The sequence below is a fragment of the Lissotriton vulgaris genome, chromosome 6 (genome assembly GCF_964263255.1).
Source record: "Lissotriton vulgaris chromosome 6, aLisVul1.2, whole genome shotgun sequence".
Classification (NCBI taxonomy): Eukaryota; Metazoa; Chordata; class Amphibia; order Caudata; family Salamandridae; genus Lissotriton; species Lissotriton vulgaris.
The window spans coordinates 751,683,252-751,710,930 of NC_141694.1; the positions used below are offsets into that span (position 1 = coordinate 751,683,252).

At 43.5% G+C, this 27,679-nt stretch overlaps 1 protein-coding gene across 1 annotated transcript in view; it reads left to right on the forward strand.

Annotated features, from left to right (window-relative positions):
* Nucleotides 1-27,679, forward strand: part of MAN1A1 (mannosidase alpha class 1A member 1) — a 463,708-nt gene that overhangs the window by 309,227 nt on the left and 126,802 nt on the right. The window contains exon 8 of the mRNA XM_086926729.1: nucleotides 19,702-19,817. Within this exon, the coding sequence (XP_086782855.1) occupies nucleotides 19,702-19,817 (116 nt within the window). The remainder of the gene's footprint in view (nucleotides 1-19,701; nucleotides 19,818-27,679) is intronic.

Consider the following 27,679-nt stretch of genomic DNA (forward strand, 5'->3'; position numbering starts at 1 on the left):
CACCACAGCACCACTCATTACCACTACAGCATTACTCAGCAGGCAAATGTCATACAATCAAAACATGTGCTCTTTTAACAGGCACATACACCAATAGATAGCAATGGGCACTTTCAACAGGCGTACACACACATCAGTCAGCAGTGCATCCTTTCACCATGCATACACGCACACAAACAGGCATCAGTCCACGCTTTCAACAGTCACACACACCACCAGCCAGAAGTGCACGCTTTAGGACAACTTTTTTTACGTTCCACACACAATTACAGCAAAAGAAGCATGCTTTGCTGCTGTACAGTACTGCAGTACTATATCTAAATGACACTGGGGGTGTACTAAATACGGCTCTAGTGGGCAAGAGTGATAATGTGATGTTGCTAAATGGTACTGTGGGGGCGCCGAATGTTAATAATGTGCAATTGCTGCGTGCTGCAGAAATGGACTTCAGGGATCCCTTGGAAGAGAAAAATACTAAATACAAGCCAAGTACAACCAAAAAACACGTACGGCAAAACGGAACTCAATCCATGGCAACAAATACACCAAAATAGCAGCCATTGATAAAATAAAAAAACAAATCTAATGCAAGAAGCCAGGCAGAAAGTAAATGCGAGCAGAGAGACCTAAAACAATAATTACATTAGCTTTACAATAAGCAAATGCATAAACAAAAGTATAAAAGTCACAAACACACTCTTTAATATTATAAAAATTAAATTGTCATTACCTGTCGATCGTAGCAGCTCATTCCCTAAAATGAAGAAAATATAAAAAAGAAAACACACAAAGAGAACATAAACAGTGCATACATAATACTTTTCCCTACAACAATAAACAAAAAAAAAAAATGCATCGCGGCGATAAAAGTTACATACGGGTCCCAAAAACACAAGACTAAGCCAAGTCAGACTAAAAATAAACATCAGAGTGCGACCTCACTACATCACCCTCACTCACCCTCAACACCTCACCCTCATTCACCCTCAGACCCTCACCCTCAACACCTCACCCTCACTAACTTCACCCTCAACACCTCACCCACAATTCCACACCCTCACTCACCCTCACCATCACTCAACATCAAGCCCTCACCCTCAGTCACACACACTCAACATCTCACCCGCAATCACGCTCAACTTCAATCACCCTCAACAACTCACCCTCAATAACGCTCAACACCTCACCCTCACTCACCCACAACACCTTAGCCTCACCCTCACTCACCCTCAACACTTCACACTCATCTACACTCACTATCACCCTCAAATTCACTCACGCTCACTCACCCTCAGCACCTCACCCTCTTTCACACTCACCCACCCTCACCCACACTCACCTTCATGACCACTAAAAAACACCTGCACATGCTCCAACACTCACACACCCCCACCCTCACACACACACGCCCTCACAAACAATCACACATCCGCACACACCCACACACATTCTCAAAAAGTCTCACAGACTCACACTTGCCCACCATCATTCACCCTCACACCATCATCCCGTAACACTAACTCACCCTCAACATCACTCACCCTCAACACCTCATCCTCAACTACTCATTCACCCAGCATCCTCACTCACCCTCAACTCCTCACCCACACCCACCATCAACATCTCACCCTCACTCACACTCAACACATTACTTTCACTCACCCTCAACACCTTACCCTCACTCACCCACAACACCTTACCCTCACCCTCACTCACACTCAACACATCACCCTCATCTACACTCAACATCACCATCACTCACCCTCAACATCTCATCCTTAACACCTCACTCACCCTCACTCAGCCTCACTCACCCTCAACACCTCACACTCACTCACCCTTAACACCTCACCCTCAGTCACTCTCAACACCTCCCCCCCCACCCTCAAAACATCACCCTCAATGACACTCCCTCACTCACTCTCACTATCACTCACACTCACTCACCCTCAACACCTCACCCTCACCCTCAATAACATTCAACACCTCACCCTCACCTTCACTCTACATCACCCTCACTCACCCTCAACGACTCACCCTCAGTTACACACACTGACCCTCAAAAACGCAACAGCACTCTGCCTCTCCATCATTCACACACTATCCATCATTCACACACTATCCATCTTTCACAAACTCTGCATCATTCACCCACTCACCATCATTCACCCACTCACCATCATTCACCCACTCACCATCATTCACCCAATAACCATCATTCACCCAATCTCCATCATTCACCCAATCTCCATCATTCACCCAATCTCCATCATTCACCCAATCTCCATCATTCACCCACTCAGCAGCATTCACCCACTCTGCAGCATTCACCCACTCTGCAGCATTCACCCACTCTGCAATTTTAGGAATGTTAGGCCATTTTCATACACATAAAGAAATTTCTGAACGGAAAACAAGGGGGTCGACGGAGTACTGCATCAGATACGTTAAACACAAAAAAAACTTAACATAATTGACCTAAAAGGATGCAAGGATGTTAATCAGGCTTCGGACCAAAAAGTAAATCTAATTCGTACAATATTACAACAATATTACACAAAGGAAACAAATACAAATATGTGGCAGGAAGCGAGGACGAGGATGTACAAAGACACAAGTGAAACAGGCAACTTTTTCGTGGGGCAATAAACAAGCACTATTCATCCGGAGAATGGGACGGATTAAAGACAATAGTCAACAGTTACACAAAAAACCGGACGCATACAACAATAGCAATTCTTCACACGGAATTCCATCTAATATGAAGAAAATATGACGAAAAAACAACTATTCGGAAACAGTCTAATTTTTCGGAGGGCAATAAACAAGAACGATTCATCCGGAAAATGGGACGCATTGAATACAATAGTCGACAGTTACACAAAAAGAGATACGCATAACACAATAGCAGTTATTCACACGAAATTAGTTCAAATATAAGAAACATATTACGAACATAGAACTATTCAGTCACAAAAAGCAAACGAAAAATACATTACTTCACTGTACATGTCGTTCATACATTGATAAAAATACTACAGTCAGCAAAGACAAAGTTTCATTTCATACTTCAAGTACGTCAAAAACAAATTATCCGACTACTTCAGCATCACACAAAAAGATAATGCAAACACAACTTACATCAATATATTAAAACACATTTAGCACTTCAAAATTAAACAAACACCTTTTGTACGTCGAATTAGGCAAAAAAACAAAATAATACATTACATTACATTTTAACAAAACATATGCATTACATATCGCCAATAAAAAACAAAACATTACGTTACATTACAAACATTAACAAATATTACGAGCGAAAAAAATACATTTCGCAAGTATTTAACTTTAACATAGTATATATACTACATTACATTACATTAAAATAAACTTAGGATTACATTCTTACCTGTCAAACGACGCAGCAACACCACAGGAACAAGAACACGCCTTCCGCGCACCAACATTCTCGATCTATGGGGAATTCCACGGTTGACGTATGCAAATCGGAACGCTACGTCAAAAACGTCGCGCTCCGATTGGCTAAAAAAAAACGTAAACAAAAAACACACACAACTCAAAAATAAACTAGAACGCTAAACATAGCCGACGTCGACGTGACGCAATACGTCGGCCATTTTGAAAAAAAAATAAAAAAGGGACTCCACAAACACGTTACAAAAAAATAACACACTTAGTACAAAACATACACACGTAAATTACATACTAATATACACATAAAACATAAGTAATACAAAGGGGACATATGACACATTTTGTTAAAAACAACGCATTACTTCATTAATATTAACATACACACACTCATAACATCACCCTCACACAACAAAACTATCACACTCTTTCACACCCGCTCTATAACACTAACACAACATCTCCCTCATACTCCATCACACACCTTCAGCCTCACACACACTTACTCACCCTCACACTCACACACTCACACACTCACACCCCCTCACCCTCACACCCCATCACCCTCACACCCCCACTCACTCCCAATGACTCAAATTCACACTCACACAACCTCACCCTCACACACCGTCAAACACCTTCAGACACAATCTAAAAAACAACTCCTCACACACCCTCAATCACCCTCACACACACACACACCCTCAGCCTCAAACAACGTACCCTCACACAAACACGCTCTCCTAAAAATCATCACAACACTCTCACACTCACGACACTTCACACACTCTCTGACGCAAACAACTTCACTCATCCTCACCCCCTCACACCCCCTTACACTCACCCCCTCACACTCATCCCCTCAACATCACCCCTCACACACTCACACTCACTCCCTCAACACCCCACCCTCACCCCCTCACACCCCCTCATTCATCCTCATTCACCCTAACACACCCTCACACTCTCACACACCCTCTCACACACCCCTCACACACCCCATCACTCACGCACTCACACAACACCTCACACACTCCCTCACTCACACTCTCACACACTCCCTCACTCACCCGCTCACACCCGCTCAGTCTCACCCTCACTCTCCCTTACACTCCCTTACCCCCTCAACATCACTCACTATGCCTCCCCTCCCATCACACTCACCCTCACCCCCTCACCGTCAAATCCCTCATACTAACACCCCTCATACACAACACCCTTAACACTCACACCACTCACCCACACACTCTCCCTCACCCCCCTCACCCACCCTCTACATCTCACCCTCACTCAGACTCAAACACTCACCCTCACTCACCCTCAAACTCTCACCCTCACCCTCACTCATCCTCACACTTACTCACCCTCACTCACCCTCACCCTCACTCACCCTCAATCACCCTCAACACATCACCCTCACTCACCCTCACCCTCACTCACCCTCAACGCCTCGCCCTCAACACCTCACCTTCAACACCTCACCCTCAACACCTCACTCACACTCACTCTCAATCATCCTCACTCAACAACTATCAACAACACTCACCCTCAACAGCTCACCCTCAACACCTCACCCTCAACACCTCTCCCTCACTCACTCACGCTCAATGCCTCACACTCAAACACTCAACCTCACTCACCCACCCTCAACGCCTCACCATCACTCACTCACCCTCAACACCTCACCCTCACTCACTCACCCTCACTCACCTTCAACGCCTCCCCTTCAACTGCACACCCTCACTCACCCTCACTCACCTTCAACCCCTCACTCACACTCAACACCTCACCCTCAACACCTCACCCACCCTCACCCTCAGTCAACCTGAACATCACTCACCCTCAACTCCTCACTCACCCTCAACACCTCACTCAGCCTCAACACCTGACTCACCATCACTCACACTCATCCTCACTCACACTCAACACCTCACCCTCACTGACACTCACTCACACTCAATCACTCTCACCCTCACCCTCACTCACCCGCAACGCCTCACCCTCAACGCCTCACCCTCAAATCCTCACTCACCCTCACATCCTCACTCACCCTCACTCTCACTCATCCTCACTCACCCTCAACACCACACACTCACTCACCCTCACTCACCCTCAACACCTCACCCACACTCACTCACCCTCAACACCTCACCCTCAACTCCTCACTCACCCTCACTCTCTCATCCTCACTCAACCACCCTCAACTTCACTCACCCTCAACGCCTCACCCAACACCTCACCTTCACTCACCATCAACATCTCACCCTCACTCACCCACAAAACATCAGCCTCAACACCTCACCCTCAATCACTCACCCTCAACAATTCACCCACACTCACCCTCCCTCACCCTCAATTCCTCATCCACACCCTCAACACTTCACCCTAAACACCTCACTCATCCTCAACGCCTCCCCCTCCCCCTCACTCACCCTCACCATCACTCACCCTCAACACCTCACCATCACTAACACTCAACACCTCACCCTCACTAACTCTCAATCCCTCAATCACCCTTCCCCTCACTCACCCTCAATACCTCACCCTCACTAACACTAAAACACTCAATCACACTCACTCTTACTCTCACTCACACTCTACACCTCAGCCTCACGCTCACTCACTCACCCTCAACACCTCAACCTCACCCCCTCAACACCTCACCCCCTCACCCTCACTCGCCCTCACCCTCAAACCCTCAGCCTCAACACCTCACACCCTCACCCTCAACTCCTCACCCTCAACACCTCAACCTCACTCACTCTCAACACCTCACCCTCACTCACTCACACTCAACACCTCACCCTCACTCACTCACACTCAATCACCCTCAACACCTCACCCTCAACACCTCACCCTCAACACCTCACCCTCAACACCTCACCCTCAACACCTCACCCTCAACCCCTCACCCTCAACCCCTCACCCTCAACCCCTCACCCTCAACACCTCACTCTCACTCACTCTCACTCACCCTCACTCACCCTCACTCACCCTCACTCACCCTCACTCACACTCAGTCACTCTCACTCACCCTCACTCACCCTCACTCACCCTCAACCCCTCACTCACCCTCACTCATCCTCACTCACCCTCAACACCTCACCCTCACTCACCCTCACTCACTCTCACTCACCCTCACTCACCCTCACTCACCCTCACTCACACTCACTCACACTCACTCACTCTCACTCACCCTCACTCACCCTCACTCACCCTCAACCCCTCACTCACCCTCACTCACCCTCACTCATCCTCACTCATCCTCACTCACCCTCAACACCTCACCCTCACCCTCACCCACCCTCAACACCTCACCCTAACTCACAATAACCCTCCCTCACGCTCACCCTCACTCACTCTCACTCTCACTCACCCACAACACCTCACTCACCCTCAACACCTCACTCACCCTCAACTCCTCACTCACCCTCACCCTCACTCACCCTCAACACCTCACCCTCACACAGTGCAATAGGTCTCAGAGGATTTTTAGTTAAAGCTTTTACAATTGTTTATTGCTTTTTTGATTTGTAATTCTTTAGCATTGCCTACAAAAAATAAAAATGCAAAAGATTTACAACAAAAAACCCATAAACAATTCTAAAAGCACTAACTCTAATGCTGCGAGACCTATTGCATTTCCAATGCTTGTTAAATTTAGGAATGTTTTAATTTGTCTAACTGATGTTCAGCTTTTTAATGGTAGGAACTCTTTTGTATATTTGTCAATTGAATAAAGAATAAGACTAAATATAAATAGGTCTCTGGCCCTTGTTGTACACTGAGCAACTGTTGTAGTACATCCTTGTTGAGTGAATGGAATGAGTGTAAGCCTTACAATAATTGGAGAATTGTAAGTGCTGGACGAATGTTTTATCCTTTGGGATTTTTCTACTTATACATAGTGTTTAATACAGACTCAGTTAATTTAGTTTGTGCCTGCTGCAGGCAGGCTTCTGTGTGCAAGCTGCAGATTGCAGCTTCAAATCTTAGTGGGCTTATGTAGTCTTGTATCCTTCAGAGCATTTTCCAGGCTCGCTAGCATTACAGAAATCCTCTTTACTACATGATGGGCGGCATACTGGTTTGTTAATGATGCAGTGTTTATCACTCATGCTTACACAACTGACATCCTTGTTGGCTGACCTGCTTGTACTTAGGACCTTGTGTAGGTTCAAGATGTGTATGGAATAATACACTTTTCTGCAAACTGATCTGCCTTTGGTGTCACAAGAGAATAGGGGGCCTTTACACCTTTTTGTGTTTCTGGTTGTTTGCCTCCTGTTTATTTCAGACTCACCACACCAAATTTCCACCTTTTGCAAAAGCAACTCACCTTTCCAGAGTGTGTGAAGCGTATAGGGCTGTGAGAGCTGTGTGGGCTGTGAGAGCTGTGTGGGCTGTGAGAGCTGTGTGGGCTGTGTGGGCTGTGTGGGCTGTGTGGGCTGTGTGGGCTGTGAGGGCTGTGAGAGCTGTGTGGGCTGTGAGCTCTGTGTGTGTGGCTCTGTGTGTGTGTGTGTGTATGTGTGTTTGGCTCTGTGTGTGTGGCTCTGTGTAGATAGCTTTTTTGTAGGTGGTCTGTGTGGGTGGCTCTGTCTGTGTGAGGGTGGCTCTGTGTAGGTGGCTCTATGTGAATGACTCTGTGTGGGGGGGGCTCTGTATGTGTGTGTGGGGGGCTTTGTATGTGTGTGTGGGGGGCTTTGTGTGTGTTGTTTTGTGTGGGTGTAAATGCAATAGGTCATGCATTTGCGAGTGATTACGCTATTGGCATTGTAAATGCCAATGCCATTTATTTAAAGATTAAGCTGTTGGCATTGTAAATAACAATGCCATATATTTATGATAAAAAAAATCCTCAGCAATGCCAATAGCTCTACCTTTAATAATGCCGAGACCATTGCATTGTAAATGCTTGTTAAGCTTCTCTCTGAGGAAGGTAGATGTATAATCTCTGCCTTGATATCTGTGAGCCTTGATTATGCGTACTCCCTCTACATGGCAGTGTCTAAATGCCAAATCTATAGGCCCGAGTTATTCAGTACCAAGCAGCAAGGCTGATAACTTTACCTGATTGGTTTTCTTCCGCTGGTTTGCATAAACCTTCACTGGCTACACAGTCCCAAGAGAAATCCCTTTTAGGCCCTTGAAATTGTTAACAATCCCATCTCTTCACCCTGTAAACTCATTTCTCACTCCTATTTCTTTTGCTGCCAAAAGACCTGTGGGTTCGATACAAGTTCACACCTAACTTAAGAACAGTTTTAAAACCTAATGCAAGAGGCCCTTTTTTCTTGCATATAGTGTTCATATTTGTATTTGTATTTGTATTTTGTATTTGTAGAGCGCAACTATCGCTCCGGAAGGAGCATCCTGGCGCTGGATTGATAGTATGCAATCAGTTACATAAGCAGAGTTAGATGGCGGCCATGACATATTCGTCTGGGAGATTGAAAATCCAGGTTTTTAGTTGCTTCCTAAACTGGGTTTCTTGAGTCTGGGACCTGAGATTTTTGGGCATGGAGTTCCAGGCTCTAGAGGACAGATGTCAGGGTTTTACCACCTTTGGTTTTGAGGTTGAATTTAGCTAGTTTTATCAGATTGTCATTAGAGGATCGTAGAGTCCTGGAAGGGTTGTAGTGGGGGTAGCGCCTGGTAAGATACTTGGCCTGTGCAATTGAATGCCCGAAATGCGATGATTAGAATCTTAAAAAGTATCCTTTTATGCAGAGGCAGCCAATGAAGAGTTTTCAAGGCAGCTGATACTGAGGATTTCCTAGGTAGTTTTAGTACTAATCTGGCTGCTGAGTGTTGTACACTTAAAAGTTTTTTCAGCGTAGATTTTTTCACTCCTGCCATCAGACCATTGCAATAGTCTAGGCGGGCGAGGATTAGAGCCACTGCTACCGCCTTTCTTGAGTCAGTGGGCAAGAAGTCGAAGAACTTTTAAAGAGATTTTATGATACCAAAGCAGCATCCTGCCACATTCCTGACATGTTGGTCAAAGGATAACTCTGTGTCAAACAAGACTCAGAGATTTCTTGCTGTCGCTACGGTTTGGGGGGGGGGGGGGGGGGGGGTGGCGGTGGAGTCTTCTGGCCACCAAAGGCTGGGACAGAAATTGAAATTTTTTCCCATTGGGAGGATTTCTGTCTTGCTGGCGTTACATTTAAGGTGGTTTATTTCCATCCAGTGGAAAACGTCCTTCAAGCAATCTAATGGCACAATGAGTTGAGTGTCATCGGCATACGAAGTTACGAGTATGCCGAATGATTCAATCAGGGAGATAAGTGGGATCAGATAAACATTAAACGCTTATTTTGGGCTGTGTGCAAAATATGACACAAACTATTATTTTTTTGGGTGTTAAAATAGAACGTAACAATACAATATTGTGTATATATGAAGGTGAATAATTTTTTTTAATTCTGTTACGGGACAACAATATATTTTTTAAGAAACCTTTTGGCGAGGCATTGACAAACTAGTGAGATAATACTGCCAAAGAATATGCCATATATTGGCAGTCTGTTTGCCTTTTTTTTTGTTCCGTAATTGTTATCCGTAGCCTTGACCGTAGCGGTCTATACATGATAGGTTCAACACAACTTTTTTTATACAAAATGCTAAGGTAGCGCAAACACAAGGTTTTCAAAGTCTTATTTAGCGGTGAAAATTCACTTTTTTTTAATGCAACGCTTTGGGAGCAACCAGCAGCGATAAGCTAGTCTTACGAGCAGCTCGTGCAGAAGCAGTCTTAGTACAACGAGCGGCTAGTGCAGTAGCAGACTTGGAACACTGAGCGGCTCAATAAAACTCTCAAAGAAGTCCAAGAGTGGCTATCATCGAACCACCTTAAACTCAATCAAGGTAAAACTGAGATCCTCCTCATCTCTAACAAGGAAGAAAACCCGCAAATGACGAGTGGCTTAAAGTCATTGATACTCTCAATGCGAATCTCACCCTGGCAAACTGTAAAATCACTGGGTACCACCCTGAACCACAAACTATCCATGACTAACTGCATCAAGAACTCTGCTAAGAGCGCCTTCTTCAATCTGAAGCTACTCAACAAAATCAAACCCTACATTCCACCTACGGATCTCAAACAAGCCACCCAATCTCTGGTGTTATCCAGACTGGACTACGGGAACGCAATCCTCTCTGGTACGCCTCTCTCCCATCTATCACCCCTAAAAACCACCCTCAATGCAGCAACCAGAATGGTCTCCGTAGTAAAAAAATATGATCACATTTCTCCCGCACTCAGAGATCTAAAATGGCTCCCAGTGGAAATGCGGGCTAGCTTCAGAACGTGCTGCCTTACTCACAAAGCCTTGCACACAGGGAAACCAGAATGCCTAGCCTCGAAACTCAAGAAAGCCGGTCAATCCACAAGTGTCAGAAGTTCCAACTCCCTCCTTCTCATCTCCCTGAAAACACGCAAACAGAAAACTGCAACCCGCTCCTTTGCAGGGAATGCCATCCCCGTGGACATCAGAACTATTCCCTCCTTTCTAAAGTGCAAAAGCCGCCTAAAAGCCCTCTACCTCAACCGTGCCTTCCCAAACCCAATTACGTAACTCTCAAGCTCTAACATGTTAGCCATCAGACCGCACGCACCCGCAACCTACCTCATCCCCCCCTATCCTCCACATCGCATGGGGTCTACACCAGTAGGAGAAGCTCTCAGGATAACACTTTGCTGCGTCAGCAAGAATTCTCCCTGACCGTTCTACCTCAACGAGGACCTCCGATCCCCTGAACCCCATTCCTCAGCGTCACACCTCAACCCTAATCGCCTGTGCACTATCTGATCGCATATCTTTCTGTGTATTTTACTCGTTGACTCTGTATTTGACTTCTACATATCCTGATGTAAAGTGCTCCGATACCCTCGGGTCTGGCCAGCGCTATAGAAAACTCCTAAAATAAATAGTGCAGTAGCAGTTTTATTACATCGAGCAGCTAGTGCAAACAAAGTGTGTTTACTTTATTTTTAGTCACTGTTGCCTCAACCCTGAAGGTGTGCTTGATCATTCCTTTTGTTCCTGAAAATTAATTTACACGTTGTTGTGTTAGTAAATTGACTACTTTGCCTCTGCATGTGCCAGTGACATGTGTCTTTGGCAGTAATGTAGTTCATAACAGGACGTTTAATTATGACAGAATGTTTGAACAGTTTTTCTTGCAAATGTCAGTGGTTTGTGGTAATGTTACTCCATCTTTATACTTTGTTTGCTTTTTGTTCAAACAGTGAATAAATGATTGGTCTCACAGATGTAATCACTTTTTAAAAAATAGTTCACTATTTTTGAAGGTTTAGAACTCTTCTATATTTAGCTTCAGTCATTGACAAGAATATCAGTTTATCTGAGTGATGTTGGAGAACAGCAGTAGATGAGCTGCACTGGTCTCAAGATCACACTTCTATGCCTTCTTGAGGGTGTTCATGCTCAATTCTGAGACTACACCTCAATTGCCAAGACTTTTGATTTGAACTCCGTAAAGCCTGGAGGTTGCCTTTAGCCGTTATTCCACCTTCTCCTTTCCCTTTAATGGATATCTTATGCAGGGCGAACTCAAAATATCTTTCAGGTGCAGTGGGATTGTGCTAGTATTTCAGAGATCTACTGGTACAAGAGCACCCTGTGTAAGGACAGGCATATTCTCTCCTAATCCTAGAGGCTAAAATGTTTTAGGACCACTTTGCTCTGCTCTCCCTGAGCTTCCACTGAAACAGAAGGCTTCTTATTTCCAAGTCCTTTGTGGCACATCTTCCCACGGTCTGTTGCTCCTAGATTGTACTGACTAAAACAAAGACATATCGGTTATTCCTCCTTTGATCACAAGCTCCCTTCTGCATGCATCTTAACCATATGTTATATTATTGGACAACTCCAAAACAGTCTCCCAACATTAATCTTTTATGATTCTGTCTCACAGTTCATAGAAGGAACAGACAAAATCCTGAGCTTTCTTGTACTTGGTCTCCAAAAAGATAGCCCATCACTTTGCCTAGATCTTCATGACTCCTCTCAAGCGCATGTACCTAAGAGTCACCTTTATGAAAATTATGAACAGTTTAATTGTGGACCATGTCTAAACTAAGATTTTGAGTGGAAGCAGTAAACCTCTAACATGTATTGTCTACCAGATGCTGTTAAGAAAATCTGTCTGCAGCACATTGACATAAATGACACTTCCCCCTTCTTTACAGATGATGTTGTTTGGCGTGTGATGTTCTTTTGCTCTCTCTCCTGTTTGACAATTGGAAATAGGGCACAATATCTAGACTTGTTACTATGCATCATATGTAACCTCTTCCAGTTCAATGTCCGTGATGAACAAAATGCGGTAGTTGAAGCAAAGCGATAAATCTTTAAATAAAAGTAGAACTGAATGGCACACTTATGATAGCTGAAAAATGCACCACTTGTCTGATTCGGCCTAATCACATGACAATAGTGAAACTAGATTTATTTTCTCCTTGTGTAGTTTAACCTAGGAACAATAGGAGTAACCGAAGCACATACATTTGACGAATGGTATATAGCTTCAATAGTTTTTTCCCTGAAATAGAATTCTTTTTTTTTAACCAAAATACTGGCAAGTCCCCGTTTTGTTTTTATTTTGTGTGTCTAAATGTATATTTCATGCTTCTTAGTATTTACCAGGCAAAGTTTTATGGACATTTTTTAAATATTTCAATTGCGTAGTGTGTAGTGATCTTTTATGAAAAGTTTGGAGTAACTTTATAACTAATTATTAGTTTTTTTACGTTAAAATTGTGCATACTTAAGTAGTGGTAATTGTTGTTTGAAGCCTACAGTTGCCTAAGACCTATTGGTTGGCATTGTCACTGATTTCCTTGCTTCATATCTAATATTTTTCCTTATTCATCTTGTGTTTGTCCCTCCCCTGGAGCATACTGCCCTCTTTACCATCCTCTTGACAGGCTGACAGGTGTACTTCCACTGTTCACTTTTGGGGAACTTCTTTTTTTAGTTTTTGGTTAAACAGTCCATCATGTGTTTTCCAGCACTCTCCCACTTTTGCTTTTTCCCCTGCCTCTCCCCACCCCGTGTTCTTCACCGCTGCCCTTTTCTATGTTCCCCTTTTCTGTCTGTCCCGTGCTTTTCCTTACTCCATCCTTGGTTTAATTTTAAATGTATTCCCCGTCAACTTCCTGTGTTCCCACACCTCCATTGCCCCGCCACCACACCACGGTTCTTTTTTAACCATAGTTTCCTGGAGAGCCAGACTGAAAAGATCTTTAGTGCACATCATTTTTAGGTCGAGCAGACCTACCCTCAATGCGTGCGCATTGAAGGTGTCTGCTTCAGACCTATTGTGGCCCGTATTTAGGAATGTGGACAGCTATCAGACGCGCGCTTTGACGAGGTCAGATTTCACCTCGGGAGCGAGCGTCTGATAGCTGCGCATGGGCGAAGCAAAGCCCTTGCTCACACACAGACACAGGCAGCCCCCACCCCTCTGCATGCACGCACGCACGCACACACACACACACAGGCGCGCGCATGCACACGCAGGCATACGGCACACATACAGGCACACATACAGGCACACTATCCTCTACCTCGCATTCTCACACATAGTCACGCATGCGCACACACATTCCCTCGCGCACACACGCGCGCACACACTCCCCCCTCCCCCACCCCTCCCAGGCATACACACAGGCACGCACGCACTTCACATCAGCCCTGGGCCCCACTCACCGACTGCGCTCTTCCGGCGGGGCTCCTCACGGCGCGGCGCGTCTCATCTCCTCTTCTTAATCGGGGCTCCCTCAGGTCCGAGGAGCCCCGCAACAGGCGCCACACTCCTCCTTCTCCCCGGCCCCCTCCTGGGGACCCGGCTACCTCGGACCGGCAGGGCGCTCCATGCGCCGGCAGCTCGCGGACCTCGGGAGGCGGGACTTCCGGTCGGCCGCGAGCGGATTGGCCGGCCAGCTAAGAGCTTCCGGGTCGCCGCGGGCAGCGCGGCGGCACCCTATAACATGAACTTGTTTTTAGTATAGTTGTTTACCTGCAACTCTACTGGTGTAATGTATGTATGAAAATGTTATTCTTATTTCTCCTAAGTTTATCTTTGTCTTATTTCTTGTGCTATCTTTTTATGCCCTTTTGTACAATAGTCAATTTACCTACCAGTATAGGGAACACTTAATATAGCTTGAAAAAATATATCTTCAGGGTTGTGCGTTTTATTCACTGAACTTTTTTTCAATTAATTTGCAAAAGAAGGTTTGAAATGGACAACTTTTGAATTCAGGCAACCAAATGGAGTTATTGGCGGACGGAAGCGTATTGCGTGTCATTATGGTGGCAACGTATGATCCAGCAAGTCTATGAAAGCAAGGTGGTGCCCATCGTGTTCTTTGCAGCTCTGCTGTCTGGCCGCTCATATGAGGGGTTGATGGAGAGAATAGCAAGTGGCTGAGAATGCACTAGGAGCAGCATCAAAACACTTAACGCAGTCCTAAAATTGAAATGGTGTGCACAGTATTGAACATGCTGTAAATGATGGTGTACAGAGGCACGTTCTTGAATAATGATATTAATGTTATGTGAGTTACCGTTGGCCTGTCGCTAGCCTCTCTGATCCGTCTCTACTTTGCATATTCAGTTTGGGGGGATAGTTGGATCATGTGTAGGTTTTGTGGTGGTTATTGCTGAGTCTTTGCATTTAAAAGCACTACCCAACAGGGGAGACCGGAGTGGAATGCTGAATATGTCCTGAAATCATGCTAATAATGCCAGTGTACATTAGGGGACAGTTAATCTTGGAGTACCTCAAGTTTAACCAGTTGTCTTTCAATAGCGCCTACCAAATTGACAGTATAAGTGAAGCGAGGGAATCGTGAGGTATGTTGGAGAGACGAGTAAAAATATGTAATGTCTGTCAATTCCAGTTACAAGGCAATAAAATGTGAACATTGTGAAAGGAGGTGTAGACTTCCTACATAAGCACAACATATTGTAAACAAGCATTTGCAATGCAATAGGTCTCCCATTTACACGAGTTTGAGCTATTGGCATTGCGAATGACAGTGCCTTTTATTTATGTTTTAAAAAATAAAGCATAAATAAAAGGCATTTTCATTTGCAATGCCAATAGCTCAAACTCGGTAAATGCGAGACCTATTGCATTGCAAATGCTTGTTTTTTCTTTTAATTGACAGAGCTGAACGGCACTCACCATCTTAGACTGGTCAATAAAAGCTCAAAAAAAGTGATACATGCATTCCTCGCTCACTGTGCGTATGCATGGAGACGTGTGGGTGCCTACAGAATCATAGAACTGTCGTCATACACTTTTTTTTGTGGGGGGGACTATGCTAAACAGCATTGGCAAAGTCACTGAGTGAGTTAGGCAGATAGCAATGCCCGTTGTCTGTTGTAAAATACACAGGCCACCATGAATGAACAGGTATCTCATTTACAACACAGTGCTTTTGGCCAGAGCAAGTGTCTGCTATTTGCCCTCTGCCAGGCTCACCCCATTACTGACCAGGCCAGCATGTGATGAATCTACTGCTCATAACAAACACTGATGTGACATTGTATGAAAATTTGATGCATACAAGGGCCAAGAGGACGTTTCTACCGGAGGCATGATCTCTTTGGATACTACGCAAAGGCAAAGCTAGTGTGCATCCTGCTGTTGTGAACAAAGACTGTCACACCTCCTTTTTGAATATAATTGTTTGATCTCTCTTGTTTTGGATTCTTTCCATTTGAAAAACCAGGACCCTCATGGCAAGATCACTTGCAGTAGTCTTCATTGTGTAGGGGCTTATCGACCATTCTCCAAAGAGGGCCAAACAGCTGGCCTTTTGGATGCATACATGCATGATTCATTTCAAAGATCATTCTTCCTAGGTCTTTTGGTTTCTCGTAATTGTGAAACAAACTAGCAACTCCTGCCGCTTCAATCTACCAAGGAATGGCCTTCCACCTATTAGGCACATTTGTTTTCAAGCCCATTTCTAGAGAGTCCTTGCTCGTGGCCATGCAAAGGAATCCCATATTTAAACCCAATTTTCACTGCTCATTTTCTGAAATGTATATTGTAAGCTGCCATGTCCCTTGGAGGTTTAGATACTTTGGTTACACAAAGAATCGAAATCTGAAGTGAACCTTAATAGCCCTGTGATAGTGAAAAACCCATGTATGGAGACCCCAACACGGTTTTCAGTGTTTAAAAATTACCAGTAGTATAGCTGCTCAAATATGTTCATATACGCTGGAATGAAAAAAAACGGGGTTCGCAGAGAGCACTCCTGGTTGTCCTTAAATTACTCCTAGTATACTATTGGTGCTGAGACTGTTAAGGGGCGTCACTCCTGGAAATTGTTTAATTTGAGACCAACTGGGGTGTTAGTCCAGTCCCGCACTGTTCATGTAGTGTTAACCATACCTTCTATATTTGTCAATATAAACTCCACTTAATCAAAATGCTTTCTTTTGATTTATTTAACATTTTGTTTTTGTGATTAAATTCATGTTATATATCACATGATATTCCCAAAAAAAAAAACATTTGTTGTTCAGTACATTTCTTGTATTCTCACAGGTAATCACATTTGCTATAAATGAATCACAAGCACATTTACAATTCTTAATACATCCTAGTCATATGCCCAATGCATTTCGGCACCTTGAGTGCCTTCCTCAGGGGCTGCCTCTACAGGAAAAAATAAAAATAGAAAACCAATTGTTTATCATGTGTGTACATGGATGCTCAAATTCTTTGTGTTAAAATTTTTTGTATAAACAAATGTTTGGTTATGTGTTCATACCTTCAGGTTGTATTAAGCCAACATCTGCTATCTGTAAAAAATATTTATGGAAGTATGAATTACATATGCCTCTTAGTTTTACCATGGAGGAATGATAATGACTTTCCCTACTCTTACCGTGATAATTACGAAGAATCTGTTTGTGTGCTGTAACAAAAGAACAAATATAGGCCGTGTAGCAATTGTTTGCGATAGGTTTACAATATGGTTATTCATGGAATTGTTCCATGAAGATAAATAAACATACCTGTAGATATGCGTCGTTTCTTTTGACCTAGTCAATGAAAAAATACACGGTATATCTCATTGATGTCTGGACCTCTCCATATATTGGAGCAACAAGGTTATACTCTTGTTAGTCACATACCTGTGATTAAATGAGCCGAATATTTCTGAAACGAGATACAAAAGGTATTCGATAAGCTTTTGCCCTTCTAATAGCGTTAAATGACTGCCTTAGCGCCATTTACGCGGTGCTTCAATACTCTGTGTTCGTAATAAAAACGAACAAGCATATAATGATATTTAAACGAAATACTCTCCGCTTACCTAAAGATTCCTGCCGTTACTCGTTATATTATGGTGACCTCGGTAGTTATGAACGAGTGTCGATCGCGGTTTGTTTGTTTAGGTGTACGCCGTTTCCTGGGTAGTAACTAAAGACGGACTAATTACTCGATGTGACTAAACCGTTCCCCGTAATATATTGCCATATTGGAATGATGTTTCAGTGTATTAAAAGTATTAATTCGCAATGTAACATCGAACCTTTAGGACTTATTAGTGCGGCAGGTTATATAAGCTGGAAGCATCTTTCTTCCTGCAGTGTCATTGGAATGGATGCAGAATATATTGTGTATGTTCAGCATGCTAATCCATGGTTCTCAAAGTGGCCTTTTCAGCCTCCAGCAGTTTCAGAGATGGTGGTTCTAAAATTCTGTGACCCAATATATTTTTTTCCGTGCAATACGGCTCAATGCTTCCTTCAGAAGCATGTGCTCTGCTTCTGCCATGTGGTATTGGAGAATCAGTTATGTCTCCTAAAGTGTCCACTTGTTTAAATGAATTTGTTTTTTTCATCATTGCAGAAGGAGAATAGAAATGATATTCCTGGTTGAACTATGAGGAACGAAATGCACAAGAAAACTGCAGAGGGATAACATTCTGAAAGGTGGTTGGAGGCTGGGGTTCTCGAATTATGATTAATAGATGAATATTTGTGTTCATTTGTCCCTCATCAAAAGATGTGTGGAAGTAGCAATGTCACAAATGTTAATCCAGTTGTTTCACGGATCCAGAATGAGGGGAGTTGCATTTGTACATCTTCTGATGTTTGAAATACTTACTTAGAAGGAACTGGAGACGATGGCAAATGAAATTGACTGTTGAAATAGTTTTATTCATGTGACTAAGCTGTACAATTCTTAAATAATAATTTAAACGGCTATGACTCAAATTATGTTCCGTTTCATGAAGCCTGCAATATGTATTTGCCTGCCGCCTGTTTTAGTTGAAAAATGCAGTAGTACAAAGAGACTCTAAAAGGAGACAGATTTGTTATATGAATAAAATATTTCAACAATTCTGGCACAGCTCTTTCAAACAATCCTCACCGTTAACTCACCCTTTTGCTGCGTAATGTTTCCTCTTGAGACCCTGCCTAGTACTTGCTCTTACTAGTTGAAAATGTTGATAATTACTTTGTAGTTTGTTGTCCGCCACTATTGCTGATGCAGCATTTACTCGACTAATATCCTGGTTACTTTTCTTTTCCCTCTTTCCAAGATTTTGTGGCTATTTCCAAGCAGGATTTAGTCTAAAGCTAGCTTCACTTCACCAAAATGTGGGCAAGCTCCACACCTGGGACCTTTGTACCGCTCCCGCCCTCCTTCCTGGAGCAGCAGCATCAGAAAGTTAGGACAGAGACTGGTGGCATACCTACTGATTTAGGAACTAAGCTAACTCTTAGTAATCTTGAGTCACAAAAAGCTCTATCTGGTCCCATTTGTTCCCTAGTCTAATATCTTCACTCTCCAGCCCCTCAAATGCGCTAGGTTCATGAGGTAAACATACTGCTATGTTCAGTGCATGAGAACCATCGTGAAAGTGAAATGCTGTGTCAGTGCAGTGAGTCTCTCGTGTCCGTGTAATCTGTGGACAGTTTTATTTCACAGTGGAAGCACATTGAATGAAATGTTTTGTGGCAGTTCCACATTGACTTAAATTTATTAACAATATATACTTTACTGCTCTCATTGGGTTTTATTACAGGTATAATGGCATACTTTTAAACTTAATATGCTTAAAGTGGCGGCTATGGGTGTACAGTGCTAAATTAGTTTGACTATTGTAAAGCAATTTTAAAATACCATGTATTGTACATTGTTGGTATTCATGGATTGTGGCTTTTTAAGTAATATTTAGTCTTTATTTTGTAGATCATGTTTCTGTTGGCGGTCTTGGGGACAGCTTTTACGAATATTTGCTGAAGGCATGGTTGATGTCTGACAAAACAGACGAAGAAGCTAAACGAATGTATTACGATGCTGTTCAGGTAAGACAAGCAAGTCTTCCTCGAAATCCACAGTAACTAAAATGAGTCCTGCAATTTGTGGAGCTTGTACTTTTCTGTGCATATAGAACTCTCAACTTACCCTTAAGTAAGAAACCTGTACGTTCTGTGGTGAGGTTTTACTAAATATTGGATGTTCACTAAATTAGGCTTTGGGGCTATTTGGAGTCTGAAAGCGCACCATAAGTTTCAACAGAAGTCTGTGTAAATCCGTATCATGTGGTGGTGAGTCAGGGTCTTGGAGTTTAGCAGTCCCACTTGCTCTTTGCATTTCAGAAAATTAGTTTATAGCCGGTGATACGGATGGACTGCAGCTTCCCCTTGATTCCTTCCGTTGTATCAGGACTAGCTGCTACTCTTTAGGATAGGAGGGCCTCTCTTTCTTACTCTGAACCATTTGAGCCTTATCACATTACCTACTTCCTCTCAATCTTCAGTTTTATGACTGTTGGCTGTAATCAAAACTTTCGCCATTCAGCCGTTCTACTAAGTTGAAAGCTGAGATTCTCAAATTGTCTAAGCTAACTCCCAGCGTCTGCAGTTGAGGAACTGATTAGAGCCGATTATCCTCTTGTTAGCATTCTTTTGGTTGGAGCCCGTTTACATTATTTGTATAGCTAATCTGGGTGTTCATGTGTTCAGATCAGTGCATTTATATATTGATTTACTCTTGCATCTCCCAACAGTTCTCATCAAGCTTTCAGAAAATATCCTTGCAGAAAATGTTAGGAATGTATATAGTGATGGAAGTTGGATGAAAAAGTTGGGGGCAGCTGCATAGCGCCCCTGGCCTAAGAAGAGATCTTCCAGTGGATGTGGTTTATAAAGTTATTTTGTTTTTCCTCTTTACTTGGCTATTGGGCTGCAAATTTTGCATCAGGAGTAGTACAAAAGGGCTGATGGTATTTAGGAACTGCCTGGCATGTTTATTTAGTTTTTTAGGTCTCGCCTAGCGAACGCAGCTCATGCGCTGCTTCGCCTTGGCAAGACTCTATTGTTGTCGCTTTGGTGCGGAAGGGAGACAAAACATGTGCGTGCCGGGACAGCCGATGTGCACGCTCACGGCGTGTGCATTAACTTGGGCCCGGACAGCACATGGGTACCCGCACGGCGTGTCCTTCAGCTTGCGGTGTATTTCAGCTTGTTCTGTCTGTTTCTTTTTATTAAACCCGTCCGATAGGAGCAAGTTTGTTTACATTTGCCACAATACTCTATTTGAGGCTGATTTTCTTTGTGAAGGCTTGTTTATGGAACACCCAGGGACTTTTGGTGCGTTGGTCCTTCCAGACTTTTGCCAATTCCTTTATTTCAATATTGATTTGTTTCTGTATAGGATGAGCACACGCTAGCAGATTCTTTAAATGAGAGCGCTCCAAACAGCAGGGTGAGAGCAAGGAGCGAGGGGGTTGCGCCATAGGCTGAATGCTGAGCCAATTTCACCCACGAGTCGTAAGGGCTTTCGAAACTTTCTAGAGAGTTCCTCGAGGCGGAAAGTCAAGGTAAAAACAACAAAAGCAGCCTTGTAAGTGTAGGGACGTCGCCACAAATCGCTTCTGTCACAAATACAAGAGAGAAGAGTGTTTACTGGTTCTAATGTCAAGCACTCTGACACCTTCGATTATAGTACGCGCTATATACAAACGCATAAATAAGTGTGAATATGAGAACGCTACATGTGTCGGTTTCTATCCCCAAAGATAGAAACAATGGAGAAATGTTTTGAGAACAAAAGCAGTTTACCACATTTCACACTCTCTTGGCCTCGTGAACACTGTTAATTAACAATTAAATATAACAATGAAAAAGCATTAGGGTGGGAGAGCAGATGCATAAATATGCATAAGGAAGAGGGGCCTTGTGCCCTTCACTTCACCATCCTGTCAGTTAGGCCAGGGAGAGATCCAGAAACACAAACAGGTCTTTGCTGCCACCCCCATAATCTGGCCAGGGTACTATGGAAAAAAGCATTTGCCCTGTTCGTAATTTCAAACACCAAGGCAGCGCCTAACTTCTCTTAAAGCATTGCTTACCTGCCTTTCCCCAGCTTTTGGCAAAGCGGAGTAGAAGAAACACGTACACAGCCACCCTTGGGCAAAGGTGGGAGAGTGGTTAAAGGCACTCATTGCCACCTTTTGAACGAGCAATGCAGAGGCGAACATGGAGAGAGGAGATGCAGTTCGGAGGACAAGATTAACAAGTATTTGCAATGCAATAGGTCTCGCATTTATGCGAGGTTGAGCTATTGACATTGCAAATGACAATGCCTTTTATTTTTGTTTTTATTTTTAAAACCTAAATAAAAGGCTTTATCACTTATAATGCCAATAACTTACTCACATAAATGCTAGTTATTTCTGTGTTGATCGTGGCTGTCTGTATCTTGCTGTATAGTGTTGAGTGTATATATATATATATCCTCACTTAAAAGAAATAAATATTTGAGTATGTGCCTGATCTGGTCATTCAATAAATAGAAAAAAGCTGCTGAACAACTTGTCTAAAAAAACTTTTTAAAATGTTTTGGCAGTTTCATTAGGTCTTGCATAGGTGAAACCTATTGTCTTTTCCAATGTGTGTGTGTTTTTTTTTTTAAGGTACAGGGAGATTAGGAGACCCGAACCTGGTTCCCCAGTTACAAAAGCCACATCATCTCCCCAGACTTTCATGATAAATATATTTACCTTCACATGTGGCCTCAGGGGTAGGGAGTGCAGACATGTTTAGATGGTGTATATTTAGGTTCCATTGATCTAAAGCCGGCAGGACTACATAGTTACTTTGTCTCGCTTAGTTTTGACAGTGACATATAATTGACACAAATATTCTGTATACTAGATGCTTATGCGAGGAGGAGGAAGTAGTGTAATTGTGTCCAAAATGGATCAGCCCCTTGTGGCCCAGCCAGATGTTGACGTGCTATGCGGATTTTAACATTAATACCACATGCTCAAACTAGTTGTGGCCTTGACAATGGCCCTTTCGCCAGCGTGAAGTAGGAAGTGGTGCTGTTTGCCAGTTGCATTCACATTTTATGTTGTACAAGATTTATAGACCCTTGCAGACGTGATTAGAAAATGCATGTTACGAAATGTGATACAATGGCATCACCTTATTGAATAAGGTGGCTTAAGTATACAAATGAACTCAACCTAAGCTTAATTGAATTCTGAACCCAAAGCTTAGTTATCTCACAGTTGTGATCAAGGCGATCAACTTTTTGTAGAGGGTGCTGCATGCATGAATTATTTGCAAGCAGTTTCCTAACTACAACAGGCAGCTGGGGACTGGGATGTCTAATTTGGCTTGGATAGCAGAAAATGAATTATGTCCATGCTGCATTATGTCCTTTAAACTTTTTTCTAACTTTCCTTAATAGCTTCCCATCTCAGAGAAAATTTCCAGTCCATCCAGACCTCAATATTTGAGTACTCGAGTCGCTTCTGCTTTTCTGTCCGCTCATGCTACAAGATTTCCAAATTAGGATCGGCTGAGAAAGTCGATATTTCTGTAACCACTTACTGTGGCTGTCTTTGGAAAGCACCTACTCAAGACTTTTTCACGTAGTTGAGTAATGAGAAGTATCACGTTGTATGCAAATGTTTGTGCGAAGTGCCTTGTAATTCATATTTATGTAGCTCACATGGTTAAGGAAATGTAAATCAGTTTCTGTAGTAGGGGATTTCTGCGTATAGTCATAATCTAGTGAATAGTCCCGCCCATGTGCGTGGACCCCAGGGCAATCGAAATAGTCTATTAAGTTGTCTTCTTCTGCAGTCCTGCATAGACACTTAAGAGAAAATCAAAGACCAATAATGCAGCCTAAAATTACAAGGCTACACTGGCCTGTAGTTCATTTTGAAGTGACAAAAAATAGCCAAATAATATAAAATTTTACACACTTTGTAAAGTTTCAAACCTACAGAAACTCCCCTTCACAAAAATCCTTTGTCATGATAGAGAGGAAGGGTTGGACAGACAAGCCCCATAGGCTGCCATTATGTGTCTGGAAAAGGGATACCGTGCCTTTAAGGAACTCTCCAGAGACCCTCGGTATCCCAGGATGCACAGCCAAAGGCCTTTTACTTTCAGTTCTTTTTGAAGGTGTATAAAGCTAGGCCTGTAGCATTCAGTACATTATCCTTTCATCCACCGGGGAGGAGGGCGGGCGCTTATGACTATAACAGAGATACCCCTACTACAGAACTGGAGTTGCAGGTAAGAAACTAATACTTCTGTAGTAGGGGATCTCTGTGTATAGTCATAATCTAGTGAATAGCATGGCAAGCCCATCCCAACAAACCAAACCAGCCGTGGAGGAAACAGATAAACTATTGCTGTGCAAACAGATTTCTCAACGAAGCCTGCCCAACATGAGCATGTGCTCTGGCATCAGAGTCCAGGCAGTAGTGTTTGGCAAAGGTAAGGACCGGCTTCCAGGTGTCTGCCCTGCAGATATCTGCAATGGGAACATTATGTAGCAAAGCCGTTGTAGCTGCTTTGCCCCTGGTGAAATGGGCCTTAGGCTTACCCCCTATGGTCTTGTTAGCCTTCTGGTAACACAACTGGATACAGGACACTATCCATCTAGAGATGGACTGTTTAGAAGTGGCAAGACCAGTCCTGACCAAACCATAGTTGACAAACAATTGGTCTGACCTACGAATATCCTTAGTCTTATCCAAGTAGAACTTCAACACCCTTCTTACATCCAGGGAATGAAGAGACCTCTCCGCAGAAGAAGGATGTTGAAAGAACGTAGGCAAAGTTATTGTCTGATTGACATGAAAATCAGAAATCACTTTTGGCAGGAACTTAGGGTGAGTCCTCATGGCAACCTTAGAAGCATGAAACACTGTATAAGGCTTGTTTCAACATAAGGCCTGAATCTCACTCACCCTGTGGGCCAATGTTATAGCCACTAGGAAGGCCGCCTTACAGGAAAGATGCTACAGGAAAGCCTTATGAATGGGTTCAAAAGGCTTCTTCGTCAACCGGGAAAGCACCACATTCAATTCCCACGAAGGCGACTGAAGCCTAACAGGAGGAAACGCTTTCGTCAATCCTTCCAAAAAATCTTTAATTACAGGAATCTGGAAGAAGGATGTTTGTGAAGGGCATTTCCTATACGCAGTTAATGCTGCGAGGTGAAACTTAATAGAATGGAAACTAAGGCCAGATTGAGCCAAATGCAAGAGATATGGAAGGATGACATCTTCCATTTAGTAAAATTATATATATATTCAGTTGAAAAACGTGCACACCTTTTTGGGAATAGAACTCAGTAGCCACACTACATAAACAATGTGAATTGTGATGTTATGCATGTTATTGTAGAAGGTGCCAGTTGTGTTTAATGTGGTGTGGTTTCGGAGTCACCCTATAGAGGTGTTCAAGTTAAAAATTGTATACAGTGTTGCTTAAATTACAAATTAAAGGTATGTTTAGAATTTATATTTTTTGTGGAGTTTAAGTTTGGATTGTATCTAAAGATAATATAAAGTTTTGGTAATTTAAAGGCGGTGCTTAAATTATAAATTTAAGATATAACTTTATAAATTGTCTTCTTTGTGTAGGTTAGGTTTGGGTTATATAGAAAGAATAGTGTTCGTAACTATAACAAAGGTTTCAACCTTTGTTTTGTTTTAAATTACATTTTAAAAACAAATTCTCAAAGATATATTTATTGGTTTAACAAAAACATGCGACCATATCGCACATCATCCCACCAGGGGTGGGGGAATCATATCGCCCGAGCCATGTTGATTTTTACCACGGGCAAGAAGATTTAATGTCTATTTTGTCTGATGGACAAGTAGACATTAAATCACGTACACAAAATACAGGCTTTGCGCACTTTGGGACTCACAACCAATCAGAAAGGCCTAATATGCTTTTTACGCCTCTGGTTGGCTGGCAGCCCACGACTGGCTGTAGCCAGTGATTGGCTGGGGGACTGAATCGTCAGTCTCAAAAAGCGGCAGTCTCAGCAATCTGGCATCTCGCTTTCTCAATATCAATGGGTTGGACGTGCAGAAAGAACCACGAGGAAGCTGTTTCCGTTTTAACACATGAGGGTAGCTCATTGCTGGGGGCGACCTGTAGAACGAGGTGATGAGAACGTGTGACATTAATGTTACCAGGCTAATGCAAAGTGAACTTGCGGCATCAGGGTCGTAGGAATACAGTTCACTTTATCCTCTCTGCTAGGGTGACCAACCATCCGTAAATTTCACGGACAGTCCGTAATTTCGTCCGTCTGTCCGTTGTCTGTGAAGGATCCTTTAACGGACGCCATTTATCCGTAATTTTAACCGGGCACAGCTTCCACCCACCTCCCGTCTTAACTCCGAGGCTGTTCCAAAGCTCAGATACCCAGCAGCATTGGAGAGGCACAGCGGGATGGCCTCACACCTCCAGCCCTTGATGAGCTGTTAAGAGGTGCTCGAAGGTGACAGAGGGAGGGGCTGTGGCTTCAGGAGCAGGGGCATCTATTCAGATGCAAACAGCCCTGAATGCGTCTCTGCAATTTAGAGGGGCCGCCGCCTCACACATTCCCTTTCTGCCAGGGCCCCAAACATCCTAGAACCGGCCCTGATTGCAGCACTGGTTCTCTTCACAGAGCGGTTCTTCAAACATGCAGCCTATAATGTAATAAAGTAAAGAAATGGCACAATCGCACCCACACTGATTAACAAAGTATGGAGGACAATCAGTTAAATCAGTTCTCTTGGAGTATCTCCTTTAAATGCTGTACATCACAGTGGGGGACTGGTGGGATGGCAAAACTAATATTTTGGAAAGAGAGCCTGTCCTCTCGTTGTCTTTTCCAGGAGGGGGTGAGGAGCCCTACCCCACCCTGGAAGAGACAGGATGATACTAGAATACTGCATACCCACCCCTGCGCACACCCTGGTGGATCCTGTTCCCCCTCCTGTGATCGCTCCTGCCCCCCCTCAGCGATGGCTCCTGTGCCCCCCATGTGATGACTCCTGACTTCTGTCCCCCTCCTGTGGTGGATCCTGTCTCTGCCCTAGGTGGCTTCTGTCTCACTCCTGGAAAGGCTCCTGCAGCGAGGGTGAAGTTCTTGATGGGCCTCTTCTCAGAAAGGCTCAGCTCAAAATTAATATGAAAAGGTGGGCGAGTGAGTAAGTGAAGGGATGGGTGAATATCTGGATGAATTAGTGAAAGGGTGAGTGGATGAATGAAAGATTGAATTGAAAGATGAGTGAGGATGGCTGGATTGATGAGTGAGTGGAAGGATGGAAGAGAGAAAAGGTAAATAGCTGGATGGATGGGTGGAAGGGTAGCTGGATGGGTAAAAGGGTGAATGGATCAGTAAAATGATGGCTGTATGAGTGAAAGCGTGGATGGTGAGTGAGTTGACGGATGAGTGAAATGATAGCTGATTGATGAACTGATAAGTGCAAGGGTGAATGGATGGACAGATGAGCGAAAGGGTGGATGCAAGGACGGATGAGTGAGTGAAAGGGAGGGTAGATGGACAAAAGAATGAATAGATGAGTGAAGGAGTGAAAGGATAAATGGATGAGAGAAAGGATGGATGCTTGATAGGGTCAATGGATGGATTCATGAGTGGATGAGTAGATGGGTGGGTGGATGGATGGATGGAAGGAAGGATTGCTAAGTGAAAGGGTCGATGGAGAGACAAAGGGAGGATGGATGGATGACTGAAAGAATGGATGTTTGGAAGGATGAGTGATTGGGTGGATGGATAGTAAGTGAAAGGATGGCTGAAAGGGTAAATGGCTGGATGGATGAGTGAATGAATGGATGGATGGGTAGAAGAGAGGATGGATGAGTGTACAGATGGATAGGGTGAAAGG